The sequence below is a fragment of the Schistocerca cancellata genome, chromosome 6, assembly GCF_023864275.1.
Source record: "Schistocerca cancellata isolate TAMUIC-IGC-003103 chromosome 6, iqSchCanc2.1, whole genome shotgun sequence".
NCBI classification, from domain to species: domain Eukaryota; kingdom Metazoa; phylum Arthropoda; class Insecta; order Orthoptera; family Acrididae; genus Schistocerca; species Schistocerca cancellata.
Window position 1 is genome coordinate 174,815,094 of NC_064631.1, and position 18,927 is coordinate 174,834,020.

General features: G+C 46.5%; 1 protein-coding gene across 1 annotated transcript in view; it reads left to right on the forward strand.

Moving 5' to 3' along the window:
* Positions 1 to 18,927, forward strand: part of LOC126191320 (cytochrome P450 6k1-like) — a 211,925-nt gene that overhangs the window by 155,304 nt on the left and 37,694 nt on the right. The window contains exons 3-4 of the mRNA XM_049932150.1: positions 2,264 to 2,502; positions 10,126 to 10,388. Coding sequence (XP_049788107.1) covers positions 2,264 to 2,502; positions 10,126 to 10,388 — 502 coding nt within the window. The remainder of the gene's footprint in view (positions 1 to 2,263; positions 2,503 to 10,125; positions 10,389 to 18,927) is intronic.

Genomic DNA, 18,927 nt, shown 5'->3' on the forward strand with positions numbered 1-18,927 from the left:
GAGGAGCGTTGGGGCGGACATACATGGTGGCGCAGGTAACGGTAAGGCCGGGGAAGAACTACTTCCCTTTCATGTCCTTCGACTCTTATACACTGAAGCGCAAAAGAAACTGGTGTAGCCATGCGTATTCAAATACAGAGATACGTGTATGTAAACAGGCAGAATGCAGTGCTGCAGTCGACAACGGCTATATAAGACAATGTTTGGCGCAGTTGTTAGATGATTACTGCTGCTACAATGGCAGGTTATCAAGATTTAAGTGAGTTTGTGTTGTGTACACAATTACGCGTAGTCAGCGCGTACACAACTTTCCCACCAGAGCGCGCCCCGCTATGCACAACAGCGCAGGCGCAGCGCTCGTCCGTCTCCGCACTACAAGATGGTGCTGTCATAGAGGCGGACCAAATTCTGCTTCCGCCGATCCGCGTATTAATATGTCACGCAGCCATTGAGATTGCTGCTAACGTAGAACCTATTCTCCTCGTGGATCACACTCGCGCAGTGATACATGAACTCTCGAGGTATTATAACGAGTGTACAGACCTCTGATTAGTCAGTCTGCATTAGTCTGCAGTCAAGTTTCAGTCTGCGCCTAATAAGATTACCATATTCCTGTACATAGCCATGAAGATAAATGTATAGACACTTTGTCTAGTATCAGAGATATGTGAGAATAAGATTAACGTACCAAGACGAAAGGAACTTCAGATTGTCAATTGTAAACAGCATCCAGAATCAAGTTAAGTAATTCCTATGCTTTTTATTATTTTAATAAATGTGTGTGAAAATTAATCAAGTTCTGTTTAAAGTTGGTCGCCGTCAATCTGCTACTCTAAGCGTGCAAGTGGCATTTCTATCGTCTGACCTAACGGCAGAAGATAAACACTCCACGATAAGACCACGAGACATATTGCTGACACTCGCCTACTTCGTTAGAGCGACAAATAATCTGATGGTGTGTGTACCGAAGGTCTTACAGTATGCACACCACAGTTTGACATTGGTTTTATAGTCTGCGCACGAGCAATGGGACACAGTATCTCCGAGGTAGCGATGAAATGAGGATTTCCCCGTACGACTATTTCGCGAGTGTACCGTGAATATTGGGAATCCGATAAAACATCAAATCTCCGATATCGCTACGGTCGCAAAAAAAAGTCCTGAATGAACGGGACTAAAGACGACTGAAAAGAATCGTTCAACGTGAAAGAAGTGTAATCCTTCCACAAATTGCTGCAGATTTCAATGCTGGGCCATCAATAAGTTTCAGCGTGCGAACCATTCTACGAAACATCATCGATATGGGCTTTCGCAGCCGAAGGCCCACTCATGTAACTTTGATGACTGCACGGTAGAAAGCTTTACCCCTCGCCTGGGCCCGTCAACACCGACATTGGATTGTTGATGACTGGAAACATGTTGCGTAGTCGGACGAGTCTCGTTTCAAATTGTATCGAGTGCGTAGACGTGTACGGGCATGGAGACAATCTGATGAATCCATGCACCCTGCCTGTCATCATGGGACTGTTAAGCTGGTCGAGGCTCTGTAGTGGTGTGCGGCGTGTGCTGCTGGAGTGATATGGGACCCTTAATTCGTCTAGATACGACTCTGACATGTGACACGTACGTAAGCATCCTGTCTGATCACCTGCATGCATTCATGTCCATTGTGCATTCCGACGGACTTGGGAAATTCCAGCAGGACAATGCAACACCTCATACATCGAGAATTGCTACAGAATGGCTCCAGGAACACTCTTCTGAGTTTAAACACTTCCGCTGTGCACCATACTTCCCGGACATGAAAATTATTCAGCATATCTTGGATGCCTTGCATGTTCAGAAGAGATCTCCTACCCCCTTCCCCCCCCCCCCCCCCCGTCCTCCCTCGTACTCTTAGGGATTTATGGACAGCTCTACAGGATTCATGGTGTCAGTTCCCTCCAGCACTACCTCAGGCATTAGTCGAGTCCATGCCACGTCATGTTGTGGCGCTTCTGCGTGCTCGCGGGGGGCCATACACGATATTAGGCAGGTGTGCCAGTTTCTTTGGTTCTTCAGTGTAGCAGTGGCCTGGTTTCTGTGCAAGCTGTGTACAACCTTTCGCTTCCTGTATTTTATCCTCAACACTGTCAATATTTAAAAGAGCGAATTTCAGTTTCAATAATTGGTACTTTATGAAACTCCCCTGGTATTAAATTTTGAATTGATCACGCAATAATTATGAGAGAGGTACTTCTAAAAATGAGTTCATTTGTTCTAGGGAATCGTTTCGGCGGAATGTACTTCTTCAACCGGCCGAATCTGGTGATAGTGGATCCCGATCTGATCCGCACCATCCTGGTTAAGGACTTCTGGAAGTTTCAGGATAGAGGTATACAGGTGGACGAGTCGGAGCCTCTGGCCAGGCACCTTTTCTTCCTCGGTGGCAACAAGTGGCGGAGGCTGCGCGTTAAGCTGACACCGACCTTCACGTCTGGGAAGATGAGGATGATGTTCCAGGTGAGTTGACCGACTTACTCATCGCAAAAGCACATCCAAAGCACTGTCTACTCTACCTCAGGGATAACAGCTCACTTTTACACGGCAGACAGAAGTTAATTGAAATTTGGTCACAGTATGCAATTTTTATTAATGATAGTTCCAATCAACTTCTGCCTGTTGTCCGAAACACGGGTTATAACGCATATACGAGGGTCACTCCAAAAGAAATGCACACTATTTTTGTAAAAATACAGTTTTCATTCTGCATGTGTGAAAGTTTTACACGGTGAACATGCATCCTTCCCGCTTGTTTTCAAACTTAGTTCAACCTGTTCCCGTGAGTGGCGCCGTCACAGCATGTCTTCAAGATGGCTGCTACACTTGACTTTCGTCAGAAGTAAAGTGTTGTCATAGAATTCCCGTGCTGTGAAAACGAGACAGCGGGAAACATCCACAAGAGGTTTAAAAAGGTGTATGGAGATGCTGCTGTCGATCGCAGTACAATTAGTCGGTGGGCAAGCAGGTTACGTGATGAAAGCGGGCACGGCAATATTGAGGATTGTCCTCGCAGCGGCAGGCCTCGTACTGCACACACTCCAGACAATGTGTAGAGAGTTAACGAATTGGTGACTGCTGACAGACGCATCACAGTGAACGAATTGTCACGCTACGTTGGGATAGGGGAAGGAAGTGTTTGTAGAATACTGAAAGTGTTGGCGTTAAAAAAGGTTTGTGCCATATGGGCTCCCAGGATGATGACAGTGGCTCACAAAGGAACAAGAAAAACGGTATGCAGCGAACTTTTGGAACAGTACGAGAATGGTGGAGACGAATTTCTTGGAAGAATTGTGAGAGGTGATGAAACAAGGCTCCATAATTTTTCACCAGAGACGAAGAGGCAATCAATGGAGTGGAATCATGCAAATTCACCCAAGGAAAAAAATTCAAAACCACACCTTCTGCTGCAAAAGTTATGGCTCTCGCTTGTGGACATCATGCTAAGTGGAACCACCATAAATTCTTATTCATATGTGACGACACTGAAGAAACTTCAAGCTCGACTGAGTCGTGTTCGACCACATCGGCAAAAGTAGGATGTTTTGCTGTTGCACGACAATGCACGGCCACATGTCAGTCAAAAAACCATGGAAGCGACCACAGAACTCGGATGGACAACACTGAAACACCCGCCTTACAGTCCTGACCTGGCTCCATGTGACTATCATCTCTTTGGGAAACTGAAAGACTCTCTTCGTGGAACAAGGTTTGAAGATGATGACTCCGTTGTGCACACTGCCAAACAGTGGCTCCAACAGGTTGGTCCAGAATTTTTCCGTGCGGGTATACAGGCGCTGGTTCCAAGATGGCGTAAGGCAGTTGGGAGGGATGCAAATTGTGTGGAGAAATGAAAATATTGTTCCTAAAGGATGTATCTACACACTGTAAACCTTTCAAACATGTAGAATAAAAGATGGATTAAAAAAAATAGTGTGCATTTCTTTTGGAGTGACGCTCGTATTAGCTCAAAAACAGAATTCTAAGATAACTGTAAAGAATTTATGACGAATAAGTCTTGCGAGCGCGACGTTTATGTAAATGAGTTTGGACAGAATGATGGCTAAGCTGTGAGCAGCAGTTGATGAAGCTTCGCCTTTAGTTTTGCCGCCGTAAGGTGAAATATTAGCTATAGGGCGATTTGTCGTTGTGGTCTTGAGTTCTAAACCTGGTTTGTTGCAACTCTCCATGCTGGTCTACCCCGAGCAAATGTCTTCATCTCTCCAAACTTGTCACGCCCTACATCAGTTTGCACCTGCTTTTTGTATTCAAGCTTCGGTACCTCTGCACTTTCTTTCAGGGTGTGTACTTTTAAACTATATCTTCTTTTATTCAATTTGTGCCACAAATTAATTTTTCACCAGTTCGATTCAATACCTTTTCTTTAATTATTCGATCCCCCAATCTAATTTTCAATCTTCTTCTGTAGCACCACATTTCAAAAACTTTTGCTGTCTGAAGCACTTATCATTCACGTTTCACTTCGGAACACCGCTACAATCCAGACAAATACCTTCAGAAACGAGTGCCTAACACTTAAATTTTTATTCGGTATTAACAAATTTATATTTTTGAGAAACGCTTTTCTTGCTATTGCCACTCTGCGTTTTACATCTTCTCTATTTCGGCCATTATCAGTTATTTTACTTCCCAAACGGCAAAATCTTTTTATGAAAGATTTTGAAGATATCGCACTCAGGACTTCGTCTCTTCAACCTACATGTTTTTGGAGATACGTGCATCATATTTTCATTGTTTGGCCACGTTGAATCGAAGCTCTTAATCGGTTTTTAGGTCATTTTAACTGTCTTCATCCAAGCATCAAATTTTCGATGCCAATTGAAAAAAGATGGCAAATTACCTTCTTTGGATGTTCTGGTACATAAAAAAGAAAATGGTACCTTGGGACATGGCGTATACTATAAACCCTCACATACGGACCACTATCTTCATTCTGCGAGCTGTCATCCACCACATCAGCGCATGGGAGTTCTACATACAATGGTCAGGAGAGCTTAAGCCATTTCTGCTTCCGAAAATTTGACACAGAAACTGGATCATCTTAAGGCTGTCTTCAAGCTCAACGGATATACCGATCATCAATTTAATCATGCTTTTCAGTTTGGACCATGAAGTGAACCAGCGCCGGATACTAGTAAAACAGTTGCTTTCCTACCTTTCGTTGGAAGTATTTCTTCAAAAATTTCTAGAATTCTCAGGAAATATGATATTAAAAGTGTTCTTTTGCCCTGTTTGGATCTGTTAAAGATGATTTGGGATTGAAAGCCTGGGGTTCATAAAATTCCCTGTCATTGTGGAAAGGTCTATATTGGACAGACTATTCGCACTGTTCATGACCGATGTGTGGACCATCAGCGTCACATACGTTTGCTTCAGCCTGAAAAATCTGCCGTCGCCGAACATTGTCTCAACGAAGGGCATAGCATGTCGTTTAAAGAGACGCAAATTGTTGCTCCGGCTCCTCGTTTCCGGAATTGTGTGCTCAAGGAATCTATCGAAATACGATTATTTGATGATGTTATTAATAGAGATAAAGGTTTTCTTTTAAGCAAGACTTGGAACTCTATTTTATCTGATATAAAACAACAACGGTCTGGTTATCGGCCCGCTACATCTTAATTTGCGATTTATCATTTTCGCCAGTTTCTACCGCCGCTGGCGCTGCAATTCTTCGCTTCGGAGAGGGCAGCTCTCCTGCTTCTCGCGCAGGCGCAGTGGACTGGACTCGGGGTATAAAGCAGCCGCCGTTTGTGATGTTATCCAACCCCCCACAACATCCTTCCCTCACCTCCCTACCCAGCAGGTGTCAAGCACTGCTTCCCCCTCCCCACAGCGGGTGTCACGCTCCGCTGTTCCTTCCCCATCCCACCCGCAGGCGTTAAGCACTGCCCCCCCCCCCTCTTCTACCCTGGTACAGTCGCAGCAACGCCCTCTCCCCACCACATCCACTGATCCCACCCACCTAGGCGACATCATCACTAATATCGTCGAGGCACTGACCTCCGCAATCTCCACCACATTTTCCTCCCTCCTCCAAACCATCCCACAACAGCTCGCCACCGCCCTCTCCCAATCCATGTCCCACATCACCATTCCCATCCCAACCAGTCATGGCTGTTAGACATCACGGTTTGACAGCCATGATCTGGAACGCCAATGGTCTCACCAAACAACAGGGCGAGTTCCGTCAGTTCCTCCTTGATGAGGGGGTAGACATTTGCCTTGTTGCTGAGACGCACCTCAAACCCGGTGTTTTCGTTCGTGTAGCAAACTACTCCTGCTACAGGACAGACAGGCCCACCGCCTACGGTGGCACGGCGGTGTACGTGCGAAATTCCCTCCGCCACCATCCCATACCCCTTCCCCCACTTAACACTGTGGAAGCCACTGGCGTTGTTGTCCACACAGTGAGGGGCCCCATCACGTTCGTGGCTCTATACAGACCACCACGAGGCCTTCTTGAAACACCGGACTATGACGCATTACTGTCACTCGGCAACGACGTCTTCGTTGGCGGCGACTTCAATGCAAAACATGCTGCCTGGAACAGTAGACTGACAAACACATCTGGTCGTCGACTCCTTCGGGTCGCTGAGCGGCACTTTGCCCGCACCATTGGCCCGCATGAACCCACCATTTACCCCTCTGGAGGACGTCCCCCAGATGTCTTGGACATCGCAGTGGTGAAAGGTCTACCCCACCTCATCACTGCTGCCACCCGCATTGCTCTAGCCTCGGACCACCGGCCGGTCATCTGTTCCATTGACCTCGTTGGAACCCCGACCGCACCGAGCAAAGGCCTGAACATCCGTGGTATTGACTGGCAGTCCTACCAGAGACGGGTCGAAGCAGCCCTACCCACAATCCCCGCTGCCGATCAAACGGACGCAGATAACACCCTCATACACCTTACCACCATTGCCCTAGACGCCGCAACAGCAGCGACCCCTCACCATCCACACAGACCCCCAGACCATCTGCGTCCACTCCCCCCCCCACATCGTTGCTCTCATCACAGAGAAAAACCGGATCATTCGAGAATGGCAGCTCACTCGAAATCCGGCAACCAAGCGCCTCATCAATAGACTGCAGCGCCAAATCAAGGCTGCGGTGCAAGACCACCGCAATCAGACATGGGCGAACAAAATCTCGGCCATTGACCTGAATGACCCGTCTGCTTGGCGGCTCACAAAGAGCCTTCTGAGACGAGGGCAACGGATCCCCCCACTCCAGGTTGGCAATGACTTTGTGTCCGAAACAGACGCCAAGGCTAACGCCTTGGCGGATGTTTTCGCGCACAACTTCACTCCGGTCAATGACCCCGTTGACCCCAACCACATCCGCCTGGTAACGGCACGCCTCCCACAACTCCTTGCCATCCAGGACCCAGAGGATGAAATCACACCCATCAACGAAGAGGAGGTTGAACTGCAATTGCGGTACCTCAAATCCAAGAAAGCTGGTGGCCCCGATAAGCTGACTAATGCCCTACTCAAACAGCTTCCCCCAGCTACTATTCCCATCCTGACGGCCACCTTCAACAACATCCTCACAACCAGGCAATATCCCTCTGCCTGGAAACATGCTGAAGTGGTCGCCATACCCAAGGCTGGGAAGGATCTTCGTTCCCCCGCCAGCTACCGCCCCATCAGCCTCTTGCCCGCCATCTCCAAGGTGTTTGAGAGGCTGTACCTTAAACGACTGCTCATCCACATTGCCCGAGAACGAGTCCTCCCTGATGAGCAGTTTGGCTTCAGGCAGGGACATGCAACTACCCACCAACTCCTGCGCCTTGTAGAAGAGGCACTGGACGCCATGGAACGTAGGGAGTACTTTGGGGCCATACTCTTCGACGTGTCCAGAGCGTTTGACTCGGTCTGGCACGAGGGGCTGCTCTACAAATTATTTTCCCTTGGCTTTCCAGTGTCCCATGTTCGGCTAATAGCCACATACCTGGAAGGTCGCACCTTCCATGTTAGGATCCCAGATGGGAAATCTACACGACGACGAATCAGGGCAGGAGTACCACAAGGCAGCGTACTTGGACCGCTACTCTACTCCCTCTTTACAGCCGATCTGCCCTCTGCGCCGAGGGTACATTTAGCTCTCTACGCAGATGACACTGCACTCTTCTCTCGTTCTCGGAGTGCGGCAGTTCTTCAACAGCGGCTCCAAGGGGCTACAGATTCCCTAACCGACTGGGCTAGGACCTGGCGTCTGGCATTTAATCCCACCAAAACCCAAGCCCTCATCATCTGCAGACGCCATATTCCCATTCGGCTCCCTCAGGTGACGGTCCTTGGTACCCCAGTCCCTTGGACTCGTACTGCGAAGTACTTGGGGGTTACCCTGGACCAACGCCTCACCTGGCGCCCCCACATCGATGACGTGCGTCGAAAGGCAATAGGGAGGCTATGCCTGCTCTACCCTCTCATCAACCCAACCTCCTCACTCCCCACACACATTGCTGTTAGACTGTACACCTCCCTTGTTCGCCCCATCCTTGAATACGCGGTGGTGGTGTGGGGCAATGCTGCCCCCACCCACCTCCGTCGACTTCAAACCGTCCAGAACCGGGCTCTCCGGCGTGCCCTCCGCCTCCCCTTCGACTTCCCAACTCAAGAGCTCCATAACCTGGCCGAAGTGCCGCTCCTTCACACCCGCATCCTCTCCGCAGCCAACTCCTTTTACCAACAAACCCGTCTCTCCCCTAATCCCTTAATCCTATCCCTGGGTACCCGGGTTCACCGACTAGCCACCACTCGATGGCCTGACTTTTTATTTCGCCCCCCATGACCTCACATGCAATAGCCATCTCACCTCATGACAATCATTCTCCCTCACATCATAGAACACTCCCCCCAACATGTCAAGTCATTCACTCCCCAACACGCCACCCCCCCCCCCCCCACACACCCACACATCCCAAATGCTGGCCGAATCATGACAGGCCCTTCCTTTTTCCCTTCTCCATCTGTCGCTCTCTGACTTCTTTCTCTTTCCCCGACCCCCCCCCCCCCAACCCGCCACATCAAGACCGACTACCACCACCATCAAGACGCCGCTATGAAGAAGAAGAAGAGGCCAGGACAATGGCCTTTCGCTTTCACCATCTCTCACTATTCCTCCTCCTCTCCTTTAATCTGTAACTTAGTAGTAATCCACGGCCAGTCAATTGGGCCATTCGTTTTCCCACTTCTTCCACTATCACTCTAACTATCCTTTCTACTTTTGTTAAAAAAAAAAAAAAACACAGCACAAAAGTCAAGACCAAAAAAGACCCACCATGTAACCCCTTTTTACCACCACACCATTTAAGAAGGAGAAGCGCATAAAACGCTAGAACTTCGTTCACTGAAGAGGGTCCATCCCTCAGCCATGTGCGAAGTGAAGTGATGTTCCTACTGTTCCAGCGTGATTGTGTACATAGTGATCGCATCCGAAGGTGGCGTCGAGATAGATCGCTGAAATATCGTGCAATGAAAACGATTGTATCTGGCAGTATTCCAGTGAAAAGCATAAATATATGAGACGCCGGGAATATGTACGGAATCACTGTACCTTGCTCTTGACCCCGTAGGTTACACCTGACGACGCGGCTTTAGGCCATTATGTTTCAATAAAGAACAATTTTACTAGCTGTTAGAGGAATTCTTCCTAATATCACACAAAAGCCATTGACCATATCAGCTAAAGACGCCTGGAGAGTCGGAATGTGCTCAGTTTGACAGGGCACTGAATGATTGGAGCTCAAACAATCATGAGAAATAGCTGACGCAGCTTTAGAGTTACTGACATCCGTAATAGATATAGGAACCAGAATATTCTTTGAAATCGTGTCTGATTAGTTCCTTACTTGGTATTAACACTTAAGTGCATACTATCTTATGTCGCAATACAGACAACAGTAGTGGCTACCTCTTGCAAATGTACCTACTTAGACGGACAGCTTATTTAGAAATCGATCACTATATCCCTGTTGAATATTATTAATCTGACATTATATTCCATGATAAGGTTCCGTAGCAGTCGAGGCACTAGAGCTGTATTGTGTTTCGTTTCCAGACTATGGTGGACTGTGGCCGTGAGATGGCGGACATTCTGGAGGAGCCTGCGTCACGAGGAGAGGTGATGGAGATGCGAGAGATAGGCGCGCGCTACGCCACGGACATCATCGCATCCGTCGCCTTCGGCATAGAGGTAAACTGCCAGCGGAACCCGGAGGCCGCCTTCAGGCAGTGGGGGCGCAAGATCTTCCAGCCGAGTCTCCTGGCCACCATTAACGCAGTCGTCAACGCTATAAATCCCAGGCTAATTTCGTTTTTAAAGTAAGTACGCGACGGGCAGAAGTCTCTTATGTCACATATTCGCGTATTACAGAACTATCAGTCTAACAAATCACGAATTATTTCCTCAAGAACGGAAAGAGCAGCCTGACCGGGAAGATAGAGTTGCGTGCCGGAGAAATTTAGAAAATCGCAAGGCAATACTGACCTTACGGCTTATTTTGTAAGGAAACCTTTGAGCTCGAGGCCATAAAAGGCCAATGATGTTTACGGTATGCGACCACCCCAAATATTGCCTACCATGCAACCATAATATTGGTTGCTAATGGCAACAGGGGGTGAGACAGGAGTTATCCAACGGTTGAACTGCTTCGACGACGAGTAACTCGCAAAAGTGCTACGGTGCCAGTGGTGTTGATACAAAGCAGAACAATGGCAACAATAAACAATGTAAACATTGCATTATATCTATAACAGTTGCCGAAGTTGACATTTCGTCAGAAAGGAACCCAGGGAGTTTCGCAGATTGAGAAAGAAATGGCACATGAAATATTAGCGTTTCTGCAAGATGAGTCAGTGGAATGTGTGGTGCTGTATACGCTCGACTGTGCAGACGGTGTACATGAGGGGTATATTGACGATGACATGTGCTTCACAAGTGACAGCGATATTGAAACAGGTGTAGCCATGGGTCATCATCGATAACGGGCAGGGAGCCACAAACCCCCTCTCCAGTGAAACATGGTAAAGAAGAATGCTTGTCCAAGGAGCGGGTACTTAACATAATTACGTACCTGGAAGATCATCTGCAGCGTTATAATCAAAAAAATTATGAACGAATTTCGAATAAGTCGTCAGCAATATGACCGTGTAATATATAAGAATAGCTACGGATATTCAGTGGAGGACAAGGCATACTTGTTACAAAAACTGGTGTTTCAGCGTTTCAAGGATTCTTTACACAATTTACAGAATCCGCATGATAGTTATTCACATGAAATAGCGCCCCACATAGATTACAGTGATTTCAAGGGAACCAGTGGATAATTGCATTACTTCAGCAAGTGCTACAGATTTGGAAGACGTAAGATAACGAAATTCCAAAGAAAGTGCCAACTAGACGATGAACAGCAAACTACGGAATCAGCCCTAAAATTTTTGGAGAAAATAAACAAACGTATCCCTCCGTTCAGCAAGGAATTTGTTTCCAACTCCAACCAGTTAGGCTTTCAATGGGAAATACATATGAAAGGAACCCTGGAAATCAGAGGTATCAAGAGAATTGGATCAATGTCAACTAACACCAGTGCTTTAACGCATTCTTATACAATTATGCCGACTGTTATTTGGATGGTAAATCCTGTGAAGAGTTACTTATTGTGCTGCGAGAAGTTGGAGGTGTTCTGTTCCCTACGATTATTGTATGCGTGATCTTCCAAGGGTAGTAGGGGATATTTACGTCACAGCGAGCGTAAGAGAAGTACCAATATGGTATGAGCATTGCTTTCGCCCAAAAGCAGGTCAAAATAACTTGTTTTTGCTTCATTCCTGGTCTGCGTATTAAAATCATACTCCTTTAGTGAAAACTATCCATCCCCGAAAAGTGTGTGATATTGCAGTTCATACCACCTGGAACGATTGGACAAAATCAAGCCTCTCGGTATTTGTTTTTTCTGTACCTATGAAACATATTATCGCACTATCTGCAGCTACGTCTTAAGGGAAGCCAATTTCACGGTAAGCTCCACGACAGACTGCTTCGCAGTCTGCTGCATACCATCACATTCCATCAGTTCTCACTACACCAACACGATTCTATATGCATTCCTTAGGAGTGGATTCCTAGCTGAACGTCCTGCACGGTGTGTAACTCCCAAGATGTTCGCCTTCGATCTTCAAGGTGCGAACCTTAGTGACCACTGAGAAGAGCCATTTTTCATTCGGTTTTCAAGTGCAAGTTAACGGTCCGTTCTGAATATTTCTTGAATGTCGACGATGTCCATTTTGTGAAGTGTAATACATATATCTCATGGAAGATTGGTCTCTGCATCTCCCGGAGACTCATTTTCTGTCGCCCTCCGGGTACACACGGCGAGTCATTAGCAGCTAATATTTTTCTTGTCACGATTGTTGACATAACGCTTTCAAATGTGTCTTACTAAAGATCGTACTTGCGATCTCGCCCTCAAGGGAAGGGGTTCCTTGTTAGATGATGCACAGAAAGAAAGCAAACATACAATTAAAAAATTTTTAGAATTACAAAACATTTCGATAAAGTTCAGTTGATTGCAATTATTTTGAATTCTGAAAGTTGCAGGTACAAAATGCAGAGAAGCTTATGTACAATTTCTACTCAAACTAGACTGCAGATGTAGGAGTCATAGGACACGAAACTCTACTAAACGTCCGAAACAGGCCTTGGAAGGCCTCACGGTGCCGACCGGCCGCCATGTCATCCTCAGATCACAGGCGTCACTGGATGCGGATATGGAGGGGCATGTGGGCAGCACACCGCTCTCCTGGCCGTATGTCAGCTTACGAGGCTCCTCAGGTTGCCTCACAAGGTCTGAGTGCACCCCGCTTACCAATAGCGTTCGGCAGACCGGATGGCCACCCATCCAAGTGCTAGCCCAGCCCGACAGCGATTAACTTCGATGATCTGGCGGGAACCGGTGTTAACACTGCGGCAAGGCCGTTAGCTCATAGGGCATGAAAGGAAAACAATAACTCAGAAATGAGCGTGACAGAATTGTTTCCTATCCTCAGTGTTATGCAGTGTGAACACTGATCAAGCAGTGAAAGAAACCAAGAAAGGGAATTAAAGTTCAGGAGAACAAATTAGAACTTTGTTGTTTGCTGATGATACTGTAGTTCTTTCAGAGATGGTAAAGGACTTGGAAAATGAGTGGAATGGAACGGTCAGAGTCTTGAAAAATAGTTGTGACATGAATATCAACAAAAGTAAAATAAGGCAATAGAATGTACGCAAATCGAATCAGGCGAAGCTGAGGGAATACTTTTAGGAAATGATACACTAAAAGTAGTAAATGGATAGCAAAATAACTGGCGATAGGCAGCTGGCAGGGGTAAAATACAGAGAGCGAAAGGCTATTTACAATTTGTACAGAAACCAGATGGCAGATATAAAAGTCGAGGGGCATGAAAGGGAAGCAGCGGTTGGGAAGCAAGCAGTAAAGAAAACAAAAGAAAAATTGGGAGTAGGTATTAAACTCTATGGAGAAGAAATAAAAACTTTGAGGTTCGCCGATGACATTGTAATTCTGTCAGAGACAGCAAAGGACTTGGAAGAGCAGTGAACGTAATGGACAGTGTCTTGAAAGGAAGATATAAGAGGAACATCAACAAAAGCGAAACGAGAATAATGGAACGTAGTCGAATTAAGTCGGGTGTTGCTGAGGGAATTAGATTAGGAAATGAGACGCTTAAAGTAGTAAAGGAGTTTTGCTATTTGGGGAGCAAAATAACTGATGATGGTCGAAGTAGAGAGGATATAAAATGTAGACTGGTAATGGCAAGGAAAGCATTTCTGAAGAAGAGAAATTTGTTAACATCGAGTATAGATTTAATTGTCAGGAAGTCGTTTCTGAAAGTATTTGTATGGAGTGTAGCAATGTATGGAAGTGAAACATGGACGAAAAATAGTTTGGACAAGAAGAGAATAGAAGCTTTCGAAATGTGGTACCACAGAAGAATGCTGCAGATTAGATGGGTAGATCACATTACTAATGAGGAGGTATTGAATAGAATTGGGGAGAAGAGGAGTTTGTGGCACAACTTGACAAGAAGAAGGGACCGGTTGGTAGGACATGTTCTGAGGCATCAAGGGATCACAAATTTAGCATTGGAGGGTAGAGTGGAGGGTAAAAATAATAGAGGGAGACCAAGAGATGAATACACTAAGCAGATTCAAAAGGATGTAGGTTGCAGTAAGTACTCGGAGATGAAGAAGCTTGCACAGGATAGAGTAGCATGGAGAGCTGCATCAAACCAGTCTCAGGACTAAAGACCATAACAACAACATCCAGAGTAGAGAGTATACAAAATGGAGACTTGCACCAGGAAGAAAATTTGTTGACCCTGAATATAAATGTAAGTGTTAGGAAGTCTCATTTCAAAGTTTTGTTGTTGAGGGAGGCCTTGTACAGAAGTGAAACACGGACAATAAACAATTCAGACGACAGGAGAACAGAGACTTTTGAAACGTTGTGCTACAGGAGAACGCTGAACATTAGATGGGTGTATCTGAAACTACTGAAAAGGTATTGAAAGTATTTGGAGAGAAAAGAAATTTAAGGGACAACCTGACGAAAAGAATGGTAAATTTGGTAATGGTGGGAACTGTGGGGTTTGGAAATTGTAGAGGGAGACCAAGCCTTCGCTATAGCAAGCACATTGTGCGACGTAAGCGGAAGTTGTTGGGAGTATTTCTACATCTGAAAGATGACGTCAATTCAAATTTTGCACCATTCGCGTAAGAGTGGCGCTGGTGGCGCCCTGTAGCTTGCATTCCACCGACACCAAACCACTGCCACTTGCGACTTCAGTGATGTCAAGCGATAGCTCATTGGAAGGCAGGGTGGAGGTCTGTCGTGTTTTCTGATGAAAGCTGTTTCTGCCTCAGTGCCAGCGATGGCCAGGTGTTGCATAGAAGGAGGCCATTTGAGGGCCTGCAACCAACATGTCTGCGCGCTGGGCACACTGGGTCTACACCTGGAGTTATGGTCTCGGGTGCGATTTCGTACGCGTGACTATCCCACGCAGTCTGACCCCGAATGTGTACGACAGTCTGGTGATTCGACCTGCTGCGCTGTCATTCATGAACAGCATTCCAGGGGGTGTTTTCCAACAGAATAACGCTTGGCCGCACACCGCTGTTGTGACCCAACATGCTCTACAGGATGTCGACACTTTGTCTTGGCCTGCTCGAGCACCAGATATGTCTCCAGTTGAGCACATATGGGACATCATCGGTCGACAACTCCAGCGTCATCCACAACCAGCATTAACCGTCCCTATATTGACCGACCACGTGCAACAGGCATGGAATTCCGTCCCACAAACTGACATCCGGTACTCGTAAAATACAATACAAGCACGTTTGCATAACTGCATGCGACATTCTGGCGGTTACACCGGTTATTAACGACTTATCTCGCGCTTACATGAATATGTGATCTTGCAACATTAAACAATTAAATGTATTACCTAGACAAATGTATTCCAGGAATTTCATTACTCTACATTATTTGCACTACTGGCCATTAAAATTGCTACACTAAGAAGAAATGCAGATGATGAACGGGTATTCATTGGACAAATAAAGGGTTATTACAAATGATTGAAGCGATTTCATAAATTCACTGTAGCTCCATTCATTGGCATGTGGTCACGACACACTACAGATACGTAGAAAACCTCATAAAGTTTTGTTCGGCTGAAGCCGCACTTCGGGTTTCTGCCGCCAGAGCGCTCGAGAGCGCAGTGAGACAAAATGGCGACAGGAGCCGAGAAAGCGTATGTCGTGCTTGAAATGCACTCACATCAGTCAGTCATAACAGTGCAACGACACTTCAGGACGAAGTTCAACAAAGATCCACCAACTGCTAACTCCATTCGGCGATGGTATGCGCAGTTTAAAGCTTCTGGATGCCTCTGTAAGGGGAAATCAACGGGTCGGCCTGCAGTGAGCGAAGAAACGGTTCAACGCGTGCGGGCAAGTTTCACGCGTAGCCCGCGGAAGTCGACGAATAAAGCAAGCAGGGAGCTAAACGTACCACAGCCGACGGTTTGGAAAATCTTCCGGAAAAGGCTAAAGCAGAAGCCTTACCGTTTACAATTGCTACAAGCCCTGACACCCGATGACAAAGTCAAACGCTTTGAATTTTCGGCGCGGTTGCAACAGCTCATGGAAGAGGATGCGTTCAGTGCGAAACTTGTTTTCAGTGATGAAGCAACATTTTTTCTTAACGGTGAAGTGAACAGACACAATGTGCGAATCTGGGCGGTAGAGAATCCTCACGCATTCTTGCAGCAAATTCGCAATTCACCAAAAGTTAACGTGTTTTGTGCAATCTCACAGTTTAAAGTTTACGGCCCCTTTTTCTTCTGCAAAAAAAACGTTACAGGACACGTGTATCTGGACATGCTGGAAAATTGGCTCATGCCACAACTGGAGACCGACAGCGCCGACTTCATCTTTCAACAGGATGGTGCTCCACCACACTTCCATCATGATGTTCGGCATTTCTTAAACAGGAGATTGGAAAACCGATGGATCGGTCGTGGTGGAGATCATGGTCAGCAATTCATGTCATGGCCTCCACGCTCTCCTGACTTAACCCCATGCGATTTCTTTCTGTGGGGTTATGTGAAAGATTCAGTGTTTAAACCTGCTCTACCAAGAAACGTGCCAGAACTGCGAGCTTGCATCAACGATGCTTTCGAACTCATTGATGGGGACATGCTGCGCCGAGTGTGGGAGGAACTTGATTATCGGCTTGATGTCTGCCGAATCACTAAAGGGGCACATACCGAACATTTGTGAATGCCTAAAAAAACGTTTTGAGTTTTTGTATGTGTGTGCAAAGCATTGTGAAAATATCTCAAATAATAAAGTTATTGTAGAGCTGTGAAATCGCTTCAATCATTTGTAATAACCCTGTATATTATATTAGAACTGACACGTGATTAAATTTTCACGCAATTTGGGCGCATAGATCCTGAGAAATCAGTACCCAGAACAGCCACCTCTGGCCGTAATAACGGCCTTGATACGCCTGGGCATTGAGTCAAACAGAGCTTGGATGGCGTGTACAGGTATAGCTGCCCATGCGGCTTCAACACGATACCACAGTTCATCAAGAGTAGTGACTGCCGTATTGTGACGAGCCAGTTGCTCGGCCACCATTGACCAGACGTTTTCAGTTGCTGAGAGATCTGGAGAATGTGCTGGCCAGGGCAGCAGTCGAACATTTTCTGTATCCAGAAAGACCCGTACATGACCTGCAACAAGCGGTCGTGCATTATCCTGCTGAAATGTAGGGTTTCGCAGGGATCGAATGAAGGGTAGATCCACGGGTCGTAACACATCTGAAATGTAACGTCCACTGTTCAAAGTGCCGTCAAGGCGAACAAGAGGTGACTGAGACGTGTAACCAATGGCACTCCATATCATCACGCCGGGTGATACGCCAGTATGGCGATGACGAATACACGCTTCCAATGTGCGTTCACCGCGAAGTCGCTAAACACGGATGCGACCATCATGATGCTGTAAACAGAACCTGGATTCATCCGAAAAAATTACGTTTTGCTATTCCTGCACCCAGGTTCGTCGTTGAGTTCACCATCGCAGGCGCTCCTGTCTGTGATGCAGCGTCAAGGGTAGCCGCAGCCATGGTCTCCGAGCTAATAGTCCATGCTGCTGCAAACGTCGTCGAACTGTTCGTGCAGATGGTTGTTGTCTCGCAAACGTCCCCATCTGTTGACTCAGGGATCATGACGTGGCTGCACGATCCGTTACAGCCATACGGATTAGATGCTTGTCATCTCGACTGCTAGTGATACGAGGCAGTTGGGATCCAGCACGGCGTTCCGTATTACCCTCCTGAATCCACCGATTCCTTATTCTGCTAATAGTCATTGGATCTCGACGAACGCGAGCAGCAATGTCGCGATACGATAAACTGCAATCGCGATAGGCTACAATCCGACCTTTATCAAAGTCGGAAACGTGATGGTACGCATTTCTCCTCCTTACACGAGGCATCACAACAACGTTTCACCAGGCAACGCCGGTCGACTGCTGTTAGTGTATGAGAAATCGGTTGGAAACTTTCCTTATGTCAGTACGTTGTAGGTGTCGCCACTGGCGCCAACCTTGTGTGAATGCTCTGAAAAGCTAATCATTTGCATATCACAGCATCTTCTTCCTGTCGGTTAAATTTCGCGACTATAGCACGACACCTTCGTGGTGTAGCAATTTTAATGGCCAGTAGTGTATGTTTTGGTGTTGCCATTTTTTTCCCTTCAGTGAAAATTGCACTAATTACTCGGAGGTGAAGAGGCTTTCAGAGGACAGACTAGAGTGGAGAGTTGCATTAAACCAATAACAACAACGACAACAACAATAAAAACAACTTTTCGTCATTGATATGTATCATCTCAGAAAATACTATCGTTTTACACTCCGTAACACCGGTGCCCTTATTCCAAACCATTAGATTTACATCGGATTTGTCTGAATGATGTTTAGATTCTTTTTTCTTGTGCTTTCTGTGTTTCCATATGAGAAACTAGGTTATCGTAGGATCGACCGAATAATATTACAATATTTATCTTGCAAGAGCACGCAGTGTAGTTGCTATTTGAACACCGACGAGGACATTCTGCCTGCTGCTGGAAACTACAGACACTACGGCACTGAGTCTCAAATGTGAGTGGGTTCATATGGCTCTGAGCACTATGGGACTTAACGTCTGAGGTCATCACTCCCCTAGAACTTAGAACTACTTCAACCTAACTAACCTAACGACATCACACACATCCATGCCCGAGGCAG